A 19,548-nucleotide genomic window follows, 5' to 3' on the forward strand; every position below is an offset into this window, starting at 1 on the left:
ATGTTCCAGAACCAGCCATTTCCAGATTAACAGCACTTCCACCATGCCAGCTGGGCTGCCTGTTCCTGCTTGACCCCCTTTCAGGATCTGCCAGGCTCGACTCCCCAAGAGATCCCAGACTCTCCATATCCCGGGGCCATCCTTCTTGCTTTCCCAAGTGGCTCCACATCACCCCTGCCCAGCAACAGCCCCCAAGCCAGCCCCCCAACCGGAGAGCAAGAAGCCAGCGGTGGTGCTTCGTGACACAAACATGCATTCGTTTTATTCACAAAACAGCCTGGTTTCCTAAAACAATACAAACAGCATGTTCATCAGCAGGAAGCTGGCCGTGGGCAAGGGGGCCCAGGCAGCAGGGGGCCCCCCGGGGCACCCATACCCACGGGCAGGGGGCCACGCGAAGAAGCCCTTTCTTCTGTGGCCATCAGCAAGGCCAGAAAAAAAGGACTTATTTTCTCTAAGGGCAGTAGCCAGGATCAGAAATATCGAGACATGGGCTCCCCAGATCTCAATGGAGAAAGGAACAGAACTTTCATTTTCGCAAAATCATCATTGTCGGGGTGGGGATCCCATTCTGGGGACCAGGAGTACAGCGTAGGCAGCCCGGGAGAGGGTGGGCTGCTCTCCCCACCACCTCCCCCCCGCCCCCCCGCGAGCTCCTGACTGCAGCTCTGCACGCGTGGATGGATACAGAGGGACTTCGGTACGGCGCCATCGACATTCTCTTTATAAACGTGAGTGGATTCTCCAGGCAAACTATGCACTATTTCATGGTCGGAAAGAATCAAAGGAAGTTTAAATGAGGGTGGAGTTAAACTGTGCTAAATTACAGTAGTGCTTATTAGTAACTAGATTTCAAAAGGTTACAGAAAATTTACATTCTCTACACAAAAACCGCATCTCCTGCACAGACAACATCGACATCGACACAGGAAGGAAACTGATTGTCCATTCTTTGCCCAGGAAGTCTCGGTACTTTATAGATTCGTCTCTACCTCTTTTTTGTTGTTGTTGTTGTTGTTGTTCTTCCGAAAAAGCAGTTAAAATTTTTTTTTCCTTTTTCTTTTTATACTAGGGACGTGGAGATGTTAAAACGACAACAAAAAATATATATATAAAAACAGGAATGAAATCTGTGAGAGAATATTTTTGGTTCTAAAGACGGGTGCATCCGTTTGTCTTCGCCCGAATCCCTTGCCGGAGACCACACGAGCAGTGACATTGCACGGAGAGGGCAGCTTTGGGTTCCCACCGCCGTCACTGAAACCACCGGAAGGCAGCTCCCGTCGGAAGCATCACCTTCTGGTGGGGGCGGGAGACAAAAACAAGGAGAGAGTTCAGTCAGGGTCCGGCGGGACCTGGTGCAAAGACGCTCCCCCGTGGATGGCCTCATGGCGGAGGGACGGACCTGGAGTAAAAGGCAGCCACCCCATGGAGGTCCTGCCATCCTGACCAGGCCAGAGAAGAAGGCTTGGCCCATGGGGCCGCTGGAGGGCCCGGAGCACCCTGAGGCCCCCTGAGCCAGTGTCCAGGAACCCTGCTTCCAAACAGGAAGACCCAATCCCCTGGTCCAAAGGCCACGAGCGCCAGGTGGCTGTGGTGCATCAGGGGGCTGTGTGCGTGGTTCTGTTGAATGAGCAGGGAGCATGCGCACTGGAGGCCTGTATGGACGTGCGCCTCGAGCTGTGCTACGGTGGGTAGTAGTGTGTGCAGCCGGGGAGGGGAGGAAGGATATTGGCTGTGTTAAGAGGCTACATCTATAGCTAAGACTGGACCAGGTGGGGAGGGGTGTGTCTGTGTGTGTGTGTGTCCACATGAGATGTCAGCGGGTGCCTTTGTGTGCATATAGGTGGGTTCTCTGGGCAGAAGAGCAGATATATGAGGTCTGGGGCCTGCGGGTGGGTAGCAGCCACAGCTGGGATGTCATTATTATTTTCCAACCATTCTGAACATTTGCGTCCGGCCCACTCATAGAGGGGCGGGGCCGGGGCTGGGACAGCAGGCTGAAAAGATGCTTTTGTACCCAGGCCTGGCACCACCACTAGACTGCCACAGCTGGGGGCACAGGGACAAGCCCTGCCATGAGGGTGGAGAGAAAGCAGCATGGGAACCCTTCTGCCTGTTCTAAGCCCCTTCCTGTTTGGGCTGCCTTGGCCTTGACCGTGTGGCTATGTGGTGATTTCCCCACAAAGCCAATCATGCCAAAGTGGACAGGCCTGGCATATATCCCAGGATCACAGCCACCCCTTCACCCTAGGCCCACAGGACCCCTGGCCGTTTTACCTATGCAGCCAGACTGACCTTGAGGCCCCCCAAAAACCCGGTTTCTGTCAATGACATACCTAGACACAGGGTTCTTCCAGGCCTCAGGCCAATGAGCACCAGGGTGGCCTTAGGGGAAAGGCTGGGCTCTGAAGGGGTGAGTGAAGGGCTTACCCTTAAAAGCCACATGGTCCACAGGACAGAACCCTTCCCACGTGGGACAAGGGAGAGCCCCAGAATCTCAGGGCACAGACTGAAAGCTTTAGGACACATCTGAAAGTCAGAAACGTAGGACCTATACGGAAACCTCAATGGCTGGCCCAAAACTCCAGGAAGGGGTTCAGAATCCCTGGGCCTGGCTGCAAAGGCCAGGCCCCCACCTGGAACCTGTTGCCTGCCTTGTGAACTACGACCTACTGAGATCTCAAGATGTGGCTCTGACTTTCTGGGCGGTGAACTGGTGTCTGGGAGCCTGCTCCAGGACCCCCAGGCCCAGGGGTCGACTGGCTGAGTGGCCCCCAGACACTGGCCCAGGCAGGAAAGGTAGGGCTGGGGGTGGGGCGGGGCTGGGTTCAGACTGCCGGCCAGACACAGGAGCCCACACACCTCCCTCTAAGGCGTCGTTACCTCCAGAGCAGCGGAAGGCTTCTTTTTGAGTTCCTCACATTTTCTGAATTTGCAAATCTGATGGCCAGTCTTTCGGTTCCTACAACTGCTGCACTGCTCGCAGTTGATGCGTCGCCGGCAGGGCGCGCACATGCCGCAGCGTTTCCGCTTCTTCTTGCCCGAGCTGATGGCGGAGGCCAGCTCTCCCTGCATGGGGTACTCGGCCAGGCCGGCCATGTGCAGCGCGCTCTCGGCCAGGAACACGCCGGCCGGGGTCATGATGAAGAGGCCCGGGTTGATGGGGAAGGCGCCCAGGTAGGGGAAGTCGGACTGGCCGTTGAGGGCCTCAGCGCCGGCCACGGCCTCCATGTCGGGCAGGCCCGCACCCGCCTCGCTCATCAGCGGAAGGTGCTCCTGCACCACGCGCTTCAGCATCTCCGTAGACTGCGCGAACTGCTGCAGCGTCAGCTGTCCCTCGGCTGCCAGCTCCGTGGCCCGTTCTGCCTTGCTCAGCAGGCTGGCCACAGCACCACTTTTGTGCTTTGAGGTAGGGTTGCTTTTGTCCACGGCCATGGCCGCTGCCAGGTCGTGCCCGTTGGCCAACAGGGAGGCGGCCGCAGCGGCGGCGGCAGCCTTCTCGGCGGCCTCGCTGCCCATCATGCTGCCGCCGCTGCCACCACTGCCCCCAAAGGAGGAGTAGTGGGAGAGAGGGCGGGAGCGGCGCAGGCTCTTGTTGAGGGGTTCGCTGATGATGCCGCTCTTGTTCCGACGCTCGGGGGGTGGCGCGTCCTCTGCGGCCACTGAGGCTGGCGCGGCTGCGGCCACCGCTGCGCTCTTGTCGGCCCCTCCTGCCTTGGGGCCACTGCCACCACCGGTGTTGCTGCTGCTGCTGCTGCTGCCACCACTGTCCTGGGGGCTACTGCCAAGGCTCGACATGGTGGGGCCGAGGCCCAGAGCCCACTGCTCGGGGCGGGGGCTGCCAACTGTGGGGGGGGGTCCACGGACGAGTGCCGGCCCGGCTGCCCACAACCGAGATGCCTAGTGGGCCCTGCTGCTCAGGGCAGGCACATGGTCAGCTGTCCACGTGGAAGGGTCTTCACTCTGTCGGGACAAGAGGGCACAGGGTCAGGGCGGAGGTAAGCATCTCCTTCCCCCACATCCCCACCAGGACCAGCCACGGTATTGCCATTTTAACAGACGCAAGCCCTGCTAGGCATTTATCACGCGCTGGACCCAACATGGTTAGGTATTTTTTACATGTACTGGTTTTTTTTTCCCCAAGATTTTATTTAGAGAGACAGAAGGAGACAGAGAGAAAGTGAGCGAGCATGAGCAGAGAGAGGAACACAGGGAGAGGAACAAGCTGAGCATGGAGCCCCATGTGGGGCTTGATCCCACAACCCTGAGATCATGACCTGAGCTAAACTCCAAACACTTAAGTGACTGAGCCACTCAGATGCCCCTTTCTGTACTATTTCAGTTAAGACTCACAAGCACGTTTCGTAGTAGTGGCTATTTTACACAAGGGTTAGAACTGGCCATGAATATACAGTTACCAAGTGCCATGGCAGAGGCTCAGCCCGGATCTGTACAGCTCAGATCTCTGGCCAGTTCTTCCTGGGCTGGGGGGTAGGAAAGAACTGGAAATGTCTGTTAACCTCAGAAGGTTATAGAGTCACCTTCTGCTTCCTAATCTTCCTTCTCTGACCCATCTACAAAAGGATTTGGAATAGCCTCTGCAAAGTTTGAAGGTGTAGACCAGAAATCAATGCCTGGGTGGCTCAGTGGGGGGGGGCGGGGGGAGGTCTGACTCTTGATTTAAGCTTAGGTCATGCTCTCAGGATCCTGGGATACAGCCCTGCCGGGCTCTGCGCTCAGCAGGGAGGCTGCTTGAGAGTCTTTCCCTCTGCCCCTCCACCTGCTTGTGCTCCTACTATGCGTGCTTGCTCTCTAAAGTAAATAAATAAATCTTAAAAAAAAATAGTAGTCTGGGAAGCTGTTCTAAGGCTCACATTTGTCAATTCCTAAATACATATGGATTATCTCAAGGCTCTGACAAATCCTGCAAGGAAAGGAAACTGACTTTAAGAGGTTGCCAAATAGAGCACAGAATCCCTATTTCAAGGAGCATGTATCCTCCTGCTAGAGGGCAGGCAGCACTGTGCCACAGGATAAGCCCTCTCCTGTAAGAGTAGGGGGACATGCTGTGTACATATTGACACACGCTTCCTCCTCACTCTCAAAAACAGTCATCACTACCTCAGACCCCACTCTTGTCTCTACTCAGGCTTCCCTGCTGTGCTTCAGCCTGGCTCCCAGATGGGTCTGGGATGAGGTCCCAGTGAGAGCCCAGGGGCAGGCTGTGGGCAGAAGGGGCCTCTGGCTGCTGCAGGCTGGGAATGAGAGTGGGTGTTACCCTCCAGGGAACAGAGTCTGTTCTTTGGCCACAACCACATTTCTGAGGTGCCCCTTCCCAGGACAAGCATGCTCTGCTCAAGCCCCAGGATTAAGGGCTCCTTGACCAGGATCCTTAGCCAGGAACTCTAGAAGGAACTATCCAGAAGGAGTGGAGTGGCAGATTCCTCATCAGTCCTGGCTCTCTAAGGTCCCTTCCCTGCCTGCCTGCCTGCTGTGGCCCAGCAACCCTGGGGGGGAGGGGGAGAAGACCGGAGAAGAGGGCCCAGCCTGAGCAGCTGGTGGTTCAAGGGGGAGGTGCACATCTGGCTGGGCCTGTCCCGCCCTAGCCTTGGGGGTGGCACACATACATCTTTGTCCCTAGGCAACCCCACCATCCCCCAAGTCACAGAACTCAGCCGGGGCCTGGTCCCTGGGAGGTCATGTAGTCCAACCTTCTGCACTTCCAGAGGAGGAAACTGAGGCCCTGAGCCGGCAGGGCCCCCTGCTCTGGGATTGCTAAGGAGTGCCACAAGGAGAAGCAAGTGTAGAAGGAAAAAACTCCATCTGAGTGAGGCAAAGATGGCAGGCTTCAGCAGAGAGCCAGATGCTCCCTGTCTCTCCCTAGAGGGCAATGGCCCCATGTACACCCCTTCCTAGTGAAGGTAGATGGGTGGTAAGGAAGGGTGGGCCAGCTAGCATATTCCACCAGGACAAACCCAGGAGGGCCTGGCTGGGGGTACCACAGAGGTCAGTGTTGTACTAAGAGGAAGAGGCTCACGTAAGATAGCTATGCTCCGTCCCACCTGCTAAGGCCTAAGCCCAGGGTGGCTCTTGAGACCCTTCTAGACAGCAGTGACCCTGGCTAGGTGTCGGAGACTAGGGCCAACAACCGTCACCCCATCTGGGCTCAAATACTCTGCCCTGGAGCACAGGGTGCCCACAGGCCCAGACCCGGTGAGCAAAGACAGGAGAAGGCAGGAGCCCTTGGGTTGGAGAGGTGGGAGAGAGGCGGGGAGGGGAGCAGCCTGCGCCCTAGCCCCCCTCTGTGTCCCCGCCTCTGCGGCCTGCTGGCTGGTGGCAGAAATCGATAGCTGCATTAACGCTGCTCTTGCTCTCCTCCCTCCCCCCTCCCGGCTCCAGGATCTGGCTCGGTGTGCAGGGCCGGCAGGTCAATTAGAAGTCAGCTCCCTCCAACACGGGGACTGTGTTCAGGGCCGGAGCTCTGGCTCAGTCTATCTGCTTTTGTCTCCACCCTGAGTCTTGTGGTAGGGACTAAACCTCATGTTCTGTTTAGCTCTGGCCCTTCTTTGAATCTCTCCGATCATTTCTTTTCTTTTTCTTTTTCTGTGCTTCCTCAGGGACTTCCCTCTCCCAGCCCCTCAGGGTCCTGGGACCTACTGAGCTATGGAGCAGAGGACGTGATATGTCATCAAACAGGTGTTGCAAGCAGACGCTGGTTTCCCAGCTGCAGAAGGTGGGGAGCAAACAAGGGGTACTAGCACCCAGGTGAACTTCTGTCCTCAAACCCCAGAGTGGGGCAGATACCAACATCTAGTTAGTCCCAAGGCCAGGTCTCTAACCTTGTTCCAAATTTGCCCCTATATCTGGCTCATCTGTCTCCTTTAGACTCTGGGAAAAGCTGATGACCTGGTCCCAGTGGACCACTGACCACTGGGTTTGTTTGCCCTACTCAAGGTAGGGAAGGACATAAGACCTTCTTTCTCCCAGGCGCCAGCCCTCTACTGCAAGGCACACAGCAGCCCCCTCCCAGACCAGGAAGGGCCTGGCAGTGCCCAGGCAGCAGGGGAGGAGCTGGGGTTGCGTTGAAGCGGAGCGGGAATGAGCGGGAGGGAAAGCTGGCGGGCAGGCGGGCGGCGGCGGGCGCATCCATCATCGGCCCTGCCAGGAACGCATCCAGCCCCCAAAAAGAAATACTGCGCCTGAGGAGGGACAACAAAGGGCTCCGTTTCATCAGCAATGCGGAGCCAGCGCCCCGCCGCCCTGCCAGCCGCGGTCAGCCCACAAAGGACCCCTTTGTCCATGCAGGAGCCGGGCCGGCCGGGAGCTGGGACCAGGGGCTGACGGGCGGGGACAGAGCAGAGGGAGGGGCGTGAAGGGGGAACCAGTCCTGAGAGCTGGGGGGCAGAGGGGGACACGGCAGCAAAAGAACAGAGACAGGTGGTACAGATAGAGGATCATGAGACAGAGAACTTGAGGGGCGGGTCAGAGAAAGAGGGACTTGGAGAGGACAGGGCAAAGGGTCAAGGTTAGAGAACAGAGCCTCACGGAAGCAGAAAACAGAGGGACTGGGCTCACAGAGATCCAAGGCTCCTAGCCCAACTTGGGAGACTTGAGGGTCTGACAGACATGGAAATAGCGCCGAAGGGAATCCTAGACTCAGGGGCCTGGGGACCAAGAGAAAGCGGTTGGACATGCCCGTGGCTCTGGGAGGAAGGCAGGGGCCGGGTGGACCCCAGCCCACTCTGGCCCAAGGCTGCAAAGCAGAGACTGATAGGGAGGAGGCTGAGGGTCAATGGGTTCTTGGCCTCAGGGCCTGGACTCAGGCCCCAACCTCCTATGGGCGCTAGCTCCCTGGCTAAGCTGGGAAAACAGGCGGGCAAAGCTGGAGCCACTCTCCTGACACTGGGACCATCCCCCTGCCTCTACTCCAGGTTCAAGCCAGCCGCAGAAGACACAGAGCCACCCCTCTCCAACCAGCTCCCAGCACCAAGTGACCTCAGAGTCCCATTAACTAAGTAAACCTACCAGTAAAGCATTTAGTGAGCACTGACTATATCCTCCTGCCCTGTGCTCCTAAGCTTTACATGGAAACCTGGGAAATAGAAACTATTAAGCAGGGGTGCCTAGGTGGCTCAGTGGGTTAAGCCTCTGCCTTCAGCTTAGGTTATGATCCCAGGGTCCTGGGATGGAGCCCCGCTTTGGGCTCCCTGCTCAGCAGAGAGCCTCCTTCTCCCTCTCCCTCTGCCTGCTGCTCTGCCTACTTCTACTCTCTCGCTCTGTCAAATAAATAAATAAATAAATAAATTAAAAAGAAAGAAAAAAGAGAACTATTATGCAGTTTCACAGGCGAGGAAATTGAGGCTCAAAGATCAAACTGTCAGGCCAAGGTCAAATGACTGGTTAGAATTTGAACCCAGAGCGCAAGTATGAGTCACTCTGCCGTGTGACCACCTTTGCTCTACCTATGCAACTGATAAAGTAGCCCAGGACACGGTGACCCATCTGTCCCAAGACTGTCCCCCAAAGGGTTGTTACCATGCCTGTCACCTTTATGTGGATGGGGGGGCGAGTTGTCACAGACCCCAGGGGAGTGTCTTCACCTGGGGGGCTTGGAGATGCCCAGGCAGGAACCCGGAATGCTGGGCCAGCGACGTCATAATATCAGCTGTCAATGAGGTCACCAGAGGTGATGGTAATGCCCTCACTCCACCCTGAGCCCCAGGGGAACCAGGACACACCCCCCAGACAGAGCCTGAGCCCTTCAGGCCAGACAGCAGTGGGGGAAGAGGCCTGGGGGTGGAAGGGAGGGATGTCCGCACACAGACATGCACACAGGTGGCCCACAGTGAGCTGTTCTAGATGTTCAGTTGCACACATCCCCTCCTCCTGATTAACCAACAGCAGCCCCACGCCCTGCAGTACTGGGGAGACAGTGGAGGATTCGGACTGGGCACTGCCCATGAAGGAGCACACAAGGGCTGGGCCAATGGTCACATGAACCAATATGAAATGAGCGCGGGAAGGCGGCCAAATGGAGCACTGGGGGCCTTTCTGGAGGAAGGAACTGTTAGCCTGGGACTTAAAGAGGAGGGGAGGTTACCAAAGGGGACATGAGCCTGAAATAGTTCTTAAGAAAAGAGGAAGAGGGGAGCCCGGCCAGCTCTGTCGGGAGAGCACGCAGTGGAACGTGGAACTTTTGATCTCAGGGTGGGGAGTTTGAGCCCCACGTTGAGGGTAGAGTTTACTTAAAAAAAAAAAAAAAAAAAAGTGGGGAAGAGGGTGTGAGGTATGGTCGTGAGGCTGGCAGGGTCTCAAGTGGGCAGGGCATTGAGGCCAAGGGTAAGATTTTTTTTTTTAAAGATTTTATTTATTTATTTGACAGAGATCACAAGTAGGCAGAGAGGCAGGCAGAGAGAGAGAGAGGAGGAAGCAGGCTTCCCGCTGAGCAGAGAGCCCGATGCGGGGCTCGATCTCAGGACCCTGGGATCATGACCTGAGCCGAAGGCAGAGGCTTTAACCCTCTGAGCCACCCAGGCGCCCCAAGGGTAAGATTTTTTAAACACAGCTTTACTGAGGCATGGTTTACACACTATAAAATTTATCCATTTATAAGTGTACAATTCAATGATTTTTTTTTTTAAAGATTTTATTTATTTATTTGACAGAGCGAGATCACAAGCAGGCAGAGAGGCAGGCAGAGAGAGAGGAGGAAGCAGGCTCCCTGCTGAGCAGAGAGCCCGATGCGGGCCTCGATCCCAGGACCCTGAGATCATGACCTGAGCCGAAGGCAGCGGCTTAACCCACTGAGCCACCCAGGCACCCTCAATGATTTTTAATAAGTTTACAGAGTTGTGCTACATCATCACCATAGCCAAGGGCAGGGTCTGAGCAAGGTGCCATCCCTCTCTTACTCTTTTGCTGGCTAGAACAAAACTTCCAGACGTCCTTCCTGCTGAGGGAAGGTTTCCTGGAGGAGGGTGCATTCCAGTGGGTCCTTGAGGATCCCAAGCCAGCAGCCTAGCACAGCACACCATTCTGCCATTGTCCGGGAGGGCCAGCACTGCCGACATGCACACTCCGTCTAGCTCTTCACACTCCTCCCTAACTTCCCTGTGCACCTTTTTTTTTTTTAAGATTTTACTTACTTATTTGACAGAGAGAGATCACAAGTAGGCAGAGAGGCAGGCAGGGGGAGAGGGGGAAGCAGGCTCCTGGCAGAGCAGGTAGACCAACACGGGTCTCGATCCTAGGATCCTGAGATCATGACCTGAGCCTAAGGCAGAGGCTTCACCCAGCGAGCCCAGGCGCCCCTCCCTGTGTACTTCTGACATTCCTGTTACACCCTCTTCATGACCTTCCACCCACAATGGTGGCTGGTCTTAGCTTCCAAGGGAGTTGAGATGGACAGACGGATGGTGGGCAAGCCAGTGGTGATGAAGAGAACAGACCATAGGCTCTGGTGGCTGAGCAAGCTGGGGAGGCAGGGGGTGGGGGCATCATCTCTGATTTCCATGATTCAGCCTAGGGACTTTCCAGAAGGGGAAAGAAGCTCCACTCAGGCCCAAGGTGATGCACATGGAGACAGTGGCCTTGGAAATGGGAGAAAGACAGTTCTCACCCAAGAGCACGGGGCACATCTCCAACTACAGATGAACACACAGGAGCACACACTGATCACTACTAATATCCAGCAGATGGCCTGGGGCAAAGCCTGCCCTCAGCACTATTAGAATCTCCCTAAGACAGAACAGGGGGCTAGAATCCTACTTCCCTGACCCTCTTAGAACCCTCCACCTAAGGCAGACACAACCCCATTGCCTGAAGAAGGAAACATGCTAAAGAAAACCCCAGGAGTCCATGGGGCTCTATTCTCCCTTACAGAGCTCCCAAAAAACAGTTGGAGGGGGTCAGCCCATTTTATGGAAAGGAACACTGAGGCCCCAGCCAGGAGGTATGCCCCGACCTGGGGCTCTAGGGAGTGATCTGGGACACCTCTGATAAAGACAAAAGCTTCCCCACCAGGCACCTCCGTCAGGCCAGGTTCCCTCTCTACAACAGTCAAAGGATCACCCTTTCCTCTGGGTGACCTTGGCATATGGCCTCTGAGTCAGTTTCTCTAGATGCAACATGGAACCAGGAGGGTAAGTTACTATGTTAAGGAAGGAGGACTTCCTGAGTGCCAGACGCTATATGCCTCGTCTCACTGAATCTTCCTACACACCTTCTGAAGGACGATGATTGGCCCATTTAGAGCAAGCAATTCAATAAACAGTTGTGAGGTAGGGAAAAGTGTTGCCCTCTCCACTGCGGACCCTCTGGATCTAGGCTAATGTTTCCCAAAGTAATATCTAAACTGACATCAACCTGGGGTCAGGACCACGCACTAACTTAGGATCTTTCTCCTGGTGGACAGGGGAGGAAAGCTAGCTCAGAGATAACTGGGCCAAGGAATTAGAAGAGGGGGGATCTGTCCTTTAGGGCTTGTGTGTGAGGAGCAAGGGTGTTAACAGGACAATTCAGGGGACCAGAATTCTAACGTCTAGGTTTGTGGCTCCATCCGGTCTCTTCCTGTTGATTTGACTGTGCCCTTCCTTCCCCATAGTGAGCCTCAGTTTCCCATCTGTAAAATGGAGCACAGTTCTTACTCCACACCCCATTGTGATCCCTGAGGGATCGAGGAAAACAGTAGAGACACACAAAAAAAGACTCCAGATGGTGACCTCCAGCCCCACAAATCCCAGAGGACCTGAATCTGCCCATGAAGTGATCTGCAGACATGGAAACTGAAGTCTGGAGAGAAGGTTCTGGGGCTGAGACCCTATGAGGCCTGTTGGGGAGAGGGGCATCTAGGTCCTTTCCAGTGCTTTCATCTCCCCAGAGGACATGATAATCACAGACCCTCGTGTTGCACACTCACTCTACCAGTACTGTGGTAATTTACACACATCTTCTCATTGAATTTCTTCTGTAACTCTTTAACTGGTATTGTCACCCATGTATAGATGAGGCCACTGAGACTCAGGGAAGTCAAGTCACCTGCAAAAGGTCACAAGGTCAATAGGCAGCAAAGGCAGGATTTGAAACCAGGTCTGTGTGACTCCAAGGCCTGGCTCTCCAACACTGGCCAAGGCTCTGAGGGACCGGGAAAGGGGAATCATGGCAGGAGGTTGAGGTCCAGTTCAGCCCAGCATAGGGGTTCTGGGGTGGGCGGCTCTTGGGCTCTGGGCAAAACATGTGACAGCACTGTTGCAGGGAAGTCTGCAGCTCTACCCTAAGGCCCAGGAAAAGACAGGGGAAGGGGCTGCGGGTGGGCCGGACGGGCCAGGCTGGGCCAGAGCTCCGGGCATTCCGGCGGCCTCCGCAGGAAGCAGAATGGGACGGAAACCGGCTCCTGCCTCCTCCCCCAGAATCCTGTGGGCAGCGCAGCCAGGCCGCACAGAGGCCGTCTTTGTGCCTGCCCCAAGCCGCCACCCGCGGCTGGCCCGGGGTTTTGAGTTTCCTGGGGGGGGGGGAGGGCGTGAGGGGCCCTGTCACTGCTAACCCTCCAGCTCCCCCTCTCAAGGGTGGTCACAGCGGTCCACAGCTGGCGGCGGAAGGGGGTGGATGGCCAGGCCTACCCCAGAGACTCTGGGGAGCCCAGAGTTTGCCCACGTCTCACACTCCCCACACTTACACACCCTGACTGGGGGCTAGTGGTGGGCAGGGACCCAGAGAGAACCTGAGAGGCCATCCCCCTGAGCCTGCCTCTCTGCCAGAACCCACAAGTCCCCCCAAAGTGCCTGGAACCCCACCTCTCCCTCCATCTGGGTGTTCCTGGGCCCAGGTTGAAGTACATTAAGAGGCTGGCCAGGATGGTAGGACAGTCCATCTGTCAACTGCCATTTCCTACTCTCCCGTGGCTCCCTGGACAGAGCACATCAAGGGGGAGGCCTCAGGCTCCCTTCAGCATGTCAGGGACAAAAGCCCCTTGGGTGGTATAAATGTGCTCACAGAACACTGGGCTTCAGGGAGTGAGCTCTGGCTAAAGTGCATACGGTGAGGAGCATCACCACCAACTAGGAGATCTGTGTTGTGTCCACTTAAAAGGTGCGTCAGATAGGGTACACGCTACACCCATGAGTGTGTGTGTGTGTGTGTGTGTGTGTGTCTGCGGTGGGGCTGTGGGTGTGCCCAGGTGTATGTGCAGACTCAGACAGCCCCCTGTGGGTTGGAACACTGATGTATTCACAGGGCTTATATGCCAGTACAGGAGAAGGTCTTTGTGTGACCTCCTTGTGTGTGCATGTGGAGTGTGTGCTAGTTACACCCTTGGATGTTAAGTACATGCCTGAGTGTGCGTACGTGTATGCTACAGTGGTTTACATGAAGGCTGGATTTTTGTGGGTTCTTCTGGTCGTGAGCGTCAACACACTGTTGCCACGTGTTTACCAGTGTGTGTATGCACACACACGTGTGCGCACACATATGTATGTGCACACACTGTTGAGTTGTATCAGGGCTTCTGAGGGTTCTGAGGTACAAGTGTGGGGCCCAACTGGGATGGGGATGGTGCAGACAGGAACTGATGCCAGGTGCTGGGGCCCCTATGGAAACAGGAAGCTGCCCACAGGTGTGCCGGGGCTGTGGTAGGGGCTGGGCTCCACCCACGTGCAGTCTGTCCCCCTGAGAAACCAACTTAGGGTTCCATCAGCCGAAAGCCTGTCCCAGCCACGAGGGAGTCACCTTTCTTGCCTGTCTGCTATTCAAGACCGAACAGCTCTGACCAGCGTCTACCCGCCCGCCTGGCCTGAGTATGGAAAAAACTGGAAAACAAAAGCCCCCAGACTGCAGGCCCTCCCTGCAGAGGCGTGGGGGAGGCAGGCAAGAGGCAGGAGGTTGAGGAGGAAGGAGGGAGGTGTCGCCGCAGCCCCGGAACACAAAAATAATGAGGCGAGAGGGGCCATGGGGCCGAGCCGGCTGGTTCCGGAGTCGCTATCTGACCTTGACAGATGCCACAGCTGGGCGCCTGGAGAGGAGCCTCGCCACGGTGCTAGAGAACACCCTCCACCCCCTGCCACCTCCCCCAGGCCAGGTCGATGGATGTCCAGGCAGGCCCCAGCCACAGGCAGCCACCCCACCAGGCGGGAGAAGGGCGGCCTCAGAGGGCGTCCCAGTTGGTGGGGGGAGGGTACAGAGGCAAGGGAGTGGGGGCAGGGCACTGGAGGCAGCACTGTGGTCTCCCGAGGGCACGCCAGTCCTCAGGTGTGGCTACGTTTGTGCGAAACACAGAGCATGCCATTGTGCTTGTGTCGCTGTGAGGCTGAGTGTGTGTGCAGAAGGGAGGCAAAGTGTGACTGTGTGTGTGTGACAGAGACAAAGATCATACTTGTGTGTGTCCTTGGGGTCACACAAGGCTGGAGAGTCAGGCTGATGTCCCTGAAATGGGTGTGGCCACACCACTCAGGGGTGGGCACCGACCACTCCTCTGCCCCCTTCCAGAGCCACAGCTGTCCTGGAGGATGTAAGCCACGCTGGGGCCAAAGGAGGGAAGGAGGACAAAGAGAGCCACAGGCCCCACCACCTCCAAGTTCTGTCACACGCATGTGGAACTGAGCCGCCCCTGTGGGCCCTTACTGGCCTACTCTCTCTCCCACTGTGGTGGTGGTCTGCGGCCTCAGTGATGGACACCGGGCTGGGCACCACCACTCTGGGGACACCCACGCGCGGCTGGGTGTGAGCTACAGGAGGGGATGCTGGGCTGGAGGCGGATTAACAATTCCGAGCACTGGCTGCATAATTAAAAAATCATTACAGGCGGGCGGGCAGAGCCGAGTGTGAGCTCACGCTCAGAGCAGGCGGGGACACTGCCACGACGCTCCCCCTCCCACTGCCTCCCCGAGGAAAAATCCCACCTGCTAATATAATTATGGAAAAACACAAGCACAGAAATTTGGTTTCAGCAAACAACGTGCCTGAGTGCCCAGGGCCTGCCTGGCCTTCAGCACAGTGAGCAGCCTGGTCACTCGTGCCCGTAGCTCATGGCAGTGAGATGGACCCTGCTGGGTCCACACTCCAGACCCTGACCTCCACCCTCTCCCAGCTCATGACAGAGAGAGAGAGAGAGAAGTAGGGGTGTTGAGAGCGCAGTTCCGCAAATCTCAAATCCCAGAGAAAATTGGTCTGTCCTGAGAGTTTACAAATAGGGAAACTAAGGCTAAGGAATCTGCATAAGGTCACTGCGTTCCTGACAAAGCTGAGGAGGAACTGGATTCCCCCAGGAGGGTGCAACACCTCAGGAGCTCAGTACCCCCCCCCCAGACCCCTTCCCCTGCATCCCCCAGCTTCCCTCTCTCAACAGCCACCACTCCGCCACCCCCTCCCCCATCTCTGAGAGCGTGTCTCTCTCTCCCTGAGACTGAATGCGACTGTCCAACCATGTGCCCCAGCACCTCCGGCAGCCTCCGCATGCCCAGACCCCACCGTGGGGACGTGGGGGCGCCCCAGCCTCCCAGTTCAGGGACAGGGCGTCCTGGGCTCAGCCGGGTTAAGCCAGGCAAGCAGAGCTGGCTCCCGCCAGGAGAAACGCGGCCAGCTCTGGGGCACAGGCCCCAGAACGGCAGGAACAGCCGCCATCACCTCGGGCCTGGAGCGGGCGGTGCGGGGAGGGGAGCTGGGCCTAATTAGTCGGCCTGGGACCCGAGCGGGCGCCGGGGCGGCAGACGCCGCAGCCAGAGCCGCGCAGGCACGTCCGCGGCCGGCCGGGAGGCGGCGGGGAGCCGGGAGGACGCGGCGCCCTGAGACGCGGTGGGACGGGCGGCCTGGGAAGGACCGGGCCAAGGAGATTCTGCACCAAGCAGGCCTGCCTCCCCTCATTCCTCGGTGCCACCAGGCGCAGCAATTAGAGGCTTTCAAAGTTTGTCCTTAATTGGTTTCATTTTTGCCTCATAAATGATTCATGGCCCCGGAGGTCTGCCAGGCCGCGGGGGTTGGGGGGTGGCGGGTGGAGGGGTGGCAAGGGAAATTTGGGGAGGCTTTTGCCTGGAGCCAGGCCCCCTACCTGAGGCTGGAGAGGGGATGACAGGGGCCGGGGAAGCCTTGGGCAGGTGGGATCCTCCAGCGAAAATAAAAACCCAGGCCCTCTCCTTGGGGCACTAATTAGAAACTGTAACTCCTTCTCTGCAGACCCAGCTCTGTGTCCAGGCCCAGAGCCACTGCAGCTGCTGGGGCCCTGGGAGCATGAATAATAATGTAATGATAACACAGTAACAGTGTCAACAATAATAATAACCACAGTGAACACTTAAGGAGTTCTTACTAAGTTCCAGGCATGGAGGGAAGAACAAATGCGGTTTTTTGTGTGTGTGTGTGTTTTTTTAAACCACTTTCCCACCTCCAAGCACCGCCACGGAGAAGTACCAAGACTCCTATTTTACAGATGAAGAGACTGAGGCTTGGAGACCTTAAGGTCTGCCCTCTGACACTCTCATGCCAGAACTCCTCCCTCCCGGCTGTCCAGAGTAAAGGGCTCAAGGCTGGAGCGTGGGAATGCTACCTGCCAGGTGGGTCTTGAGAGAAGTCAGGGAAGGTACCCAGGGCCTACAAAAAGACCCCAGGATGCACCACCAGCAACCACACAACCCACTCAGGCTAGGTTAGCTCTGCTCCTCAAAAAGCAATGTTGGCCTTGGCTAAGCAATGTCCTCACAGGGCTTTAACTGGTCTGTCTGTAAAATAGGAAAACAGGAGCCCTACAATCCCCATCTAGCACTAACTCCGGGCTAGGCATGCAAGCAGAGATGTCACAGACCCCACCCTCAGGGAACGCCCAGTCTAGGAAAAAGATGGGACAGACACGAATAAGGGCTTAACAGTCTGTTCAGAGGGCCCTGAGCACTCAGCCCATGCTGAGGGCCTAACGTGCTGGACGGAAGTGACAGAAGTTCTTGGAGGTGAGGTGGGCAGAAAAAGCTGCTCCCTTCTGACCTATACCCATCTTACACATGAGGCTCAGGGAATGGGCGTGGCCTGCTTAAACCCACGTCTAGAATCAGACCTTGAAGAAATTCAGAACTATCGACCATCAGAGTGATGTGGGATGCAAAAATGCCCATCTCATCCTGCCCGGGATGGTCACTTTTATTCTAAAAAACAAGGAGAGGTGAGGCTTACACAATGGTCTTCCGGGGCCCACCTGGGCCCAGGGGACGTCCTGAGGTAAGGTGCTTAACCCATCAGGGAGTTAATGCGGTTCGGAATGACTCCCCCTAGAGGGTCCCAGGGCTCTGGGGCTGGCTGTTGGCTCTTGGGGGCCTGCCCCAAGTATCACCTCCTCTCCAGTCCTCGAGCTCCTCTGCCCCAACTATGTGCACCAGCTTCCCCACCAAAAAAAACCCTGCTGGCTTTCTCAGGCCCTGGCCAGCCCAGTCCCACCCAGCCGGGTACCAAGGACATGCACTTCAAGTGATTACACCTCCTTGGGCCCCATCACAGCCCTCTAAGTGGGCTTATGTGATCATCCCCATTTCGCAGATGAGGGAAATATCTCAGAAAAGCGAAGGCCTGACTAAGGCCACACAGCATGGAGGAACCCAGGTCCAAACTTAATGCCCATGTTCCTCACCTTGCTGGCCTCTGCAGGTCAGTACCTCTGACCTGTCCTAGGGGCCCATAAGGCTTCCATTTTCCCTATTTTATAGATGGCCACCTCTTGCCCCAGCCCTGACCCTTCCTCAGTCTGGACAAAGCCTGTACAGAGCTCACACTTCTCCAGACACTAGAACTTGGTCAGTCTTGTGGTCAGGGGCTCTGCCACAAAGTCCTAGGAATGGGGTCCCTATGTACCCTAGGAATTCCTGGGGGATAGGACCTCCTGCCTCACACAACTGGGTCACTGCAAGGATTGGGGGATGGTGGAGGAAGCCCCTACTTGAACACAAAGGACAACACAAATGTCTGATGGTAGGGTGGGGGGAGGAGGCACAATGGTACGGGGGTGCCAGGGTTGGTGAGCGGGCCCCCTTCTCTTCTTTTGGAACAAAGTCAACTTTAAGGCCCCTACCACCTACACTTGAGGAGGGGCTGCCTGTGGGAGCATTCCTCCCCTGGGATGGAGCCGAAGCTTTGTACACGCCCTACACCAGCCGTGCTGGAGGACAGAGCTGAAGAGCTGGGCAAGTCACAGCTTCTCTGGGCCTCATTTGCCGTATCTGCACAAGGGACCTATGCTGTCCCTTGAACCCTTTGTGTAGAAGTTTAGAGGTTTTGAAAAAAGAGATTGGTAAGCAGTGGACACAACATTCAGCTGTCTGCGCGGGCTGCGGGCACTTGAGGCACTGCAGTTGGTACACAGAAGCTTGACAATGGCTTGTCGAACATGCTAACAAGTGGCTGAGTTCTCTAATGCCCAAGTTCACCCAGCAGGTCCAGTCAACACTTCCCAGGGGCCCACTCTGGGGAAGGAGAGTAGTCTGTCTCTTCCTCCTCAGTGTGCATCTGCCTGCTGCACCAGGACTGCCCAACCGGGTCACTGGGGTCCCTCTCCCCAGCCTGCCCAGGAAGCAGCACGTCTCAGGCAGGTCAGCACTGACGTCACTAGGACTGGTGGGGCGTGGAGCCTTCCACCTCCGGAACTACCAATTAATTAACTTTTTCAAATTAATTTCCCAAGCAAAATTCCATAATTACATCTATCTCCATCAGCCCGCATTGGGCAGGCCAGAGGACCCCGCCATGAGATTGAATGTGGGGTGAGGGATGACTACACCAGCCATAGGACCAGGGTATGGAGGTGCTGGGAGTTGGGTTTCACCCTGCAAAGCAACTGCCTGCTGGCCTTATAGATGCTCTCTGGAAGGGGAGAGAGCAGAGAAGCCAGAGCCCACTCCCACCCCAAGTCAGGAGGTGGGGGTGCTCAGGGAGACTCAGGTCTGCCCAACTCATCCCGCTGCCCCCATCCCCCACCCCGTGCCCCCAAACCACGGTGGGTCTTGGCAGGGCCCAGCAGCAACACAGGCACTGCGAGGCTGAGAAGGCCGCGGCTGCAGCGTTCTAATTTCCCAAAGGGGCTGAGATTAATTAGCTCACACACAGGCGCAGAGAGGGAGACGAGAGTGGGAGCAGGGGCGGGTAGCATCGGGCGAGGAACTGGCTGGCGCCCCTCCTTGCCCGCCCAGCAGGCAGGCAGGCAGGCAGGCGGCCTTGACAGCTTGGGTGCTCTGAAGGTCAGTGGCCAAGCTGGCTGAGCCAGCAGACTGGCACTGTCTCGTTCCCAGAATCCCGGAGGACCGAGGTTGGGGGGGTGGGCAGCAACCAAGAGGACAGCTCAGGGTATATGCGGGGGTTCCACTGTCAACACCATCAACAGAATCTGTGCCAGGTGCTTTGTCCACACTACCTTGTTTCACTCCCACAGCGGCCTACAGATGTAAGCACCATGGTCCGCCCATCTCACAGATGAGGACAGTGAGGCTCCAGGCCGAGGGGGGAAGTGAGTGTGAATGGTGAAAGTGAGACTGAAATCCAGACTGGCCCAACTCTGGATCCCTCCACCCCCATGGCCAGTGTGCG

General features: G+C 56.6%; 1 protein-coding gene across 2 annotated transcripts in view; it reads right to left on the reverse strand.

Moving 5' to 3' along the window:
• Nucleotides 1-236: 236 nt before the first annotated feature.
• The window catches only part of CXXC5 (CXXC finger protein 5), a 35,867-nt gene continuing 16,555 nt past the window's right edge, over nucleotides 237-19,548 (reverse strand). For both annotated transcript variants that reach the window (XM_044226363.1, XM_044226367.1), the window contains exons 2-3: nucleotides 2,887-3,966; nucleotides 237-1,299 (exon numbers count right to left, since the gene is read on the reverse strand). In XM_044226363.1, the coding sequence (XP_044082298.1) occupies nucleotides 1,255-1,299; nucleotides 2,887-3,801 (960 nt within the window). In that variant the 5' untranslated portion in view covers nucleotides 3,802-3,966 and the 3' untranslated portion in view covers nucleotides 237-1,254. The remainder of the gene's footprint in view (nucleotides 1,300-2,886; nucleotides 3,967-19,548) is intronic.

The sequence above is a fragment of the Neovison vison genome, chromosome 1, assembly GCF_020171115.1.
Source record: "Neovison vison isolate M4711 chromosome 1, ASM_NN_V1, whole genome shotgun sequence".
Classification (NCBI taxonomy): Eukaryota; Metazoa; Chordata; class Mammalia; order Carnivora; family Mustelidae; genus Neogale; species Neogale vison.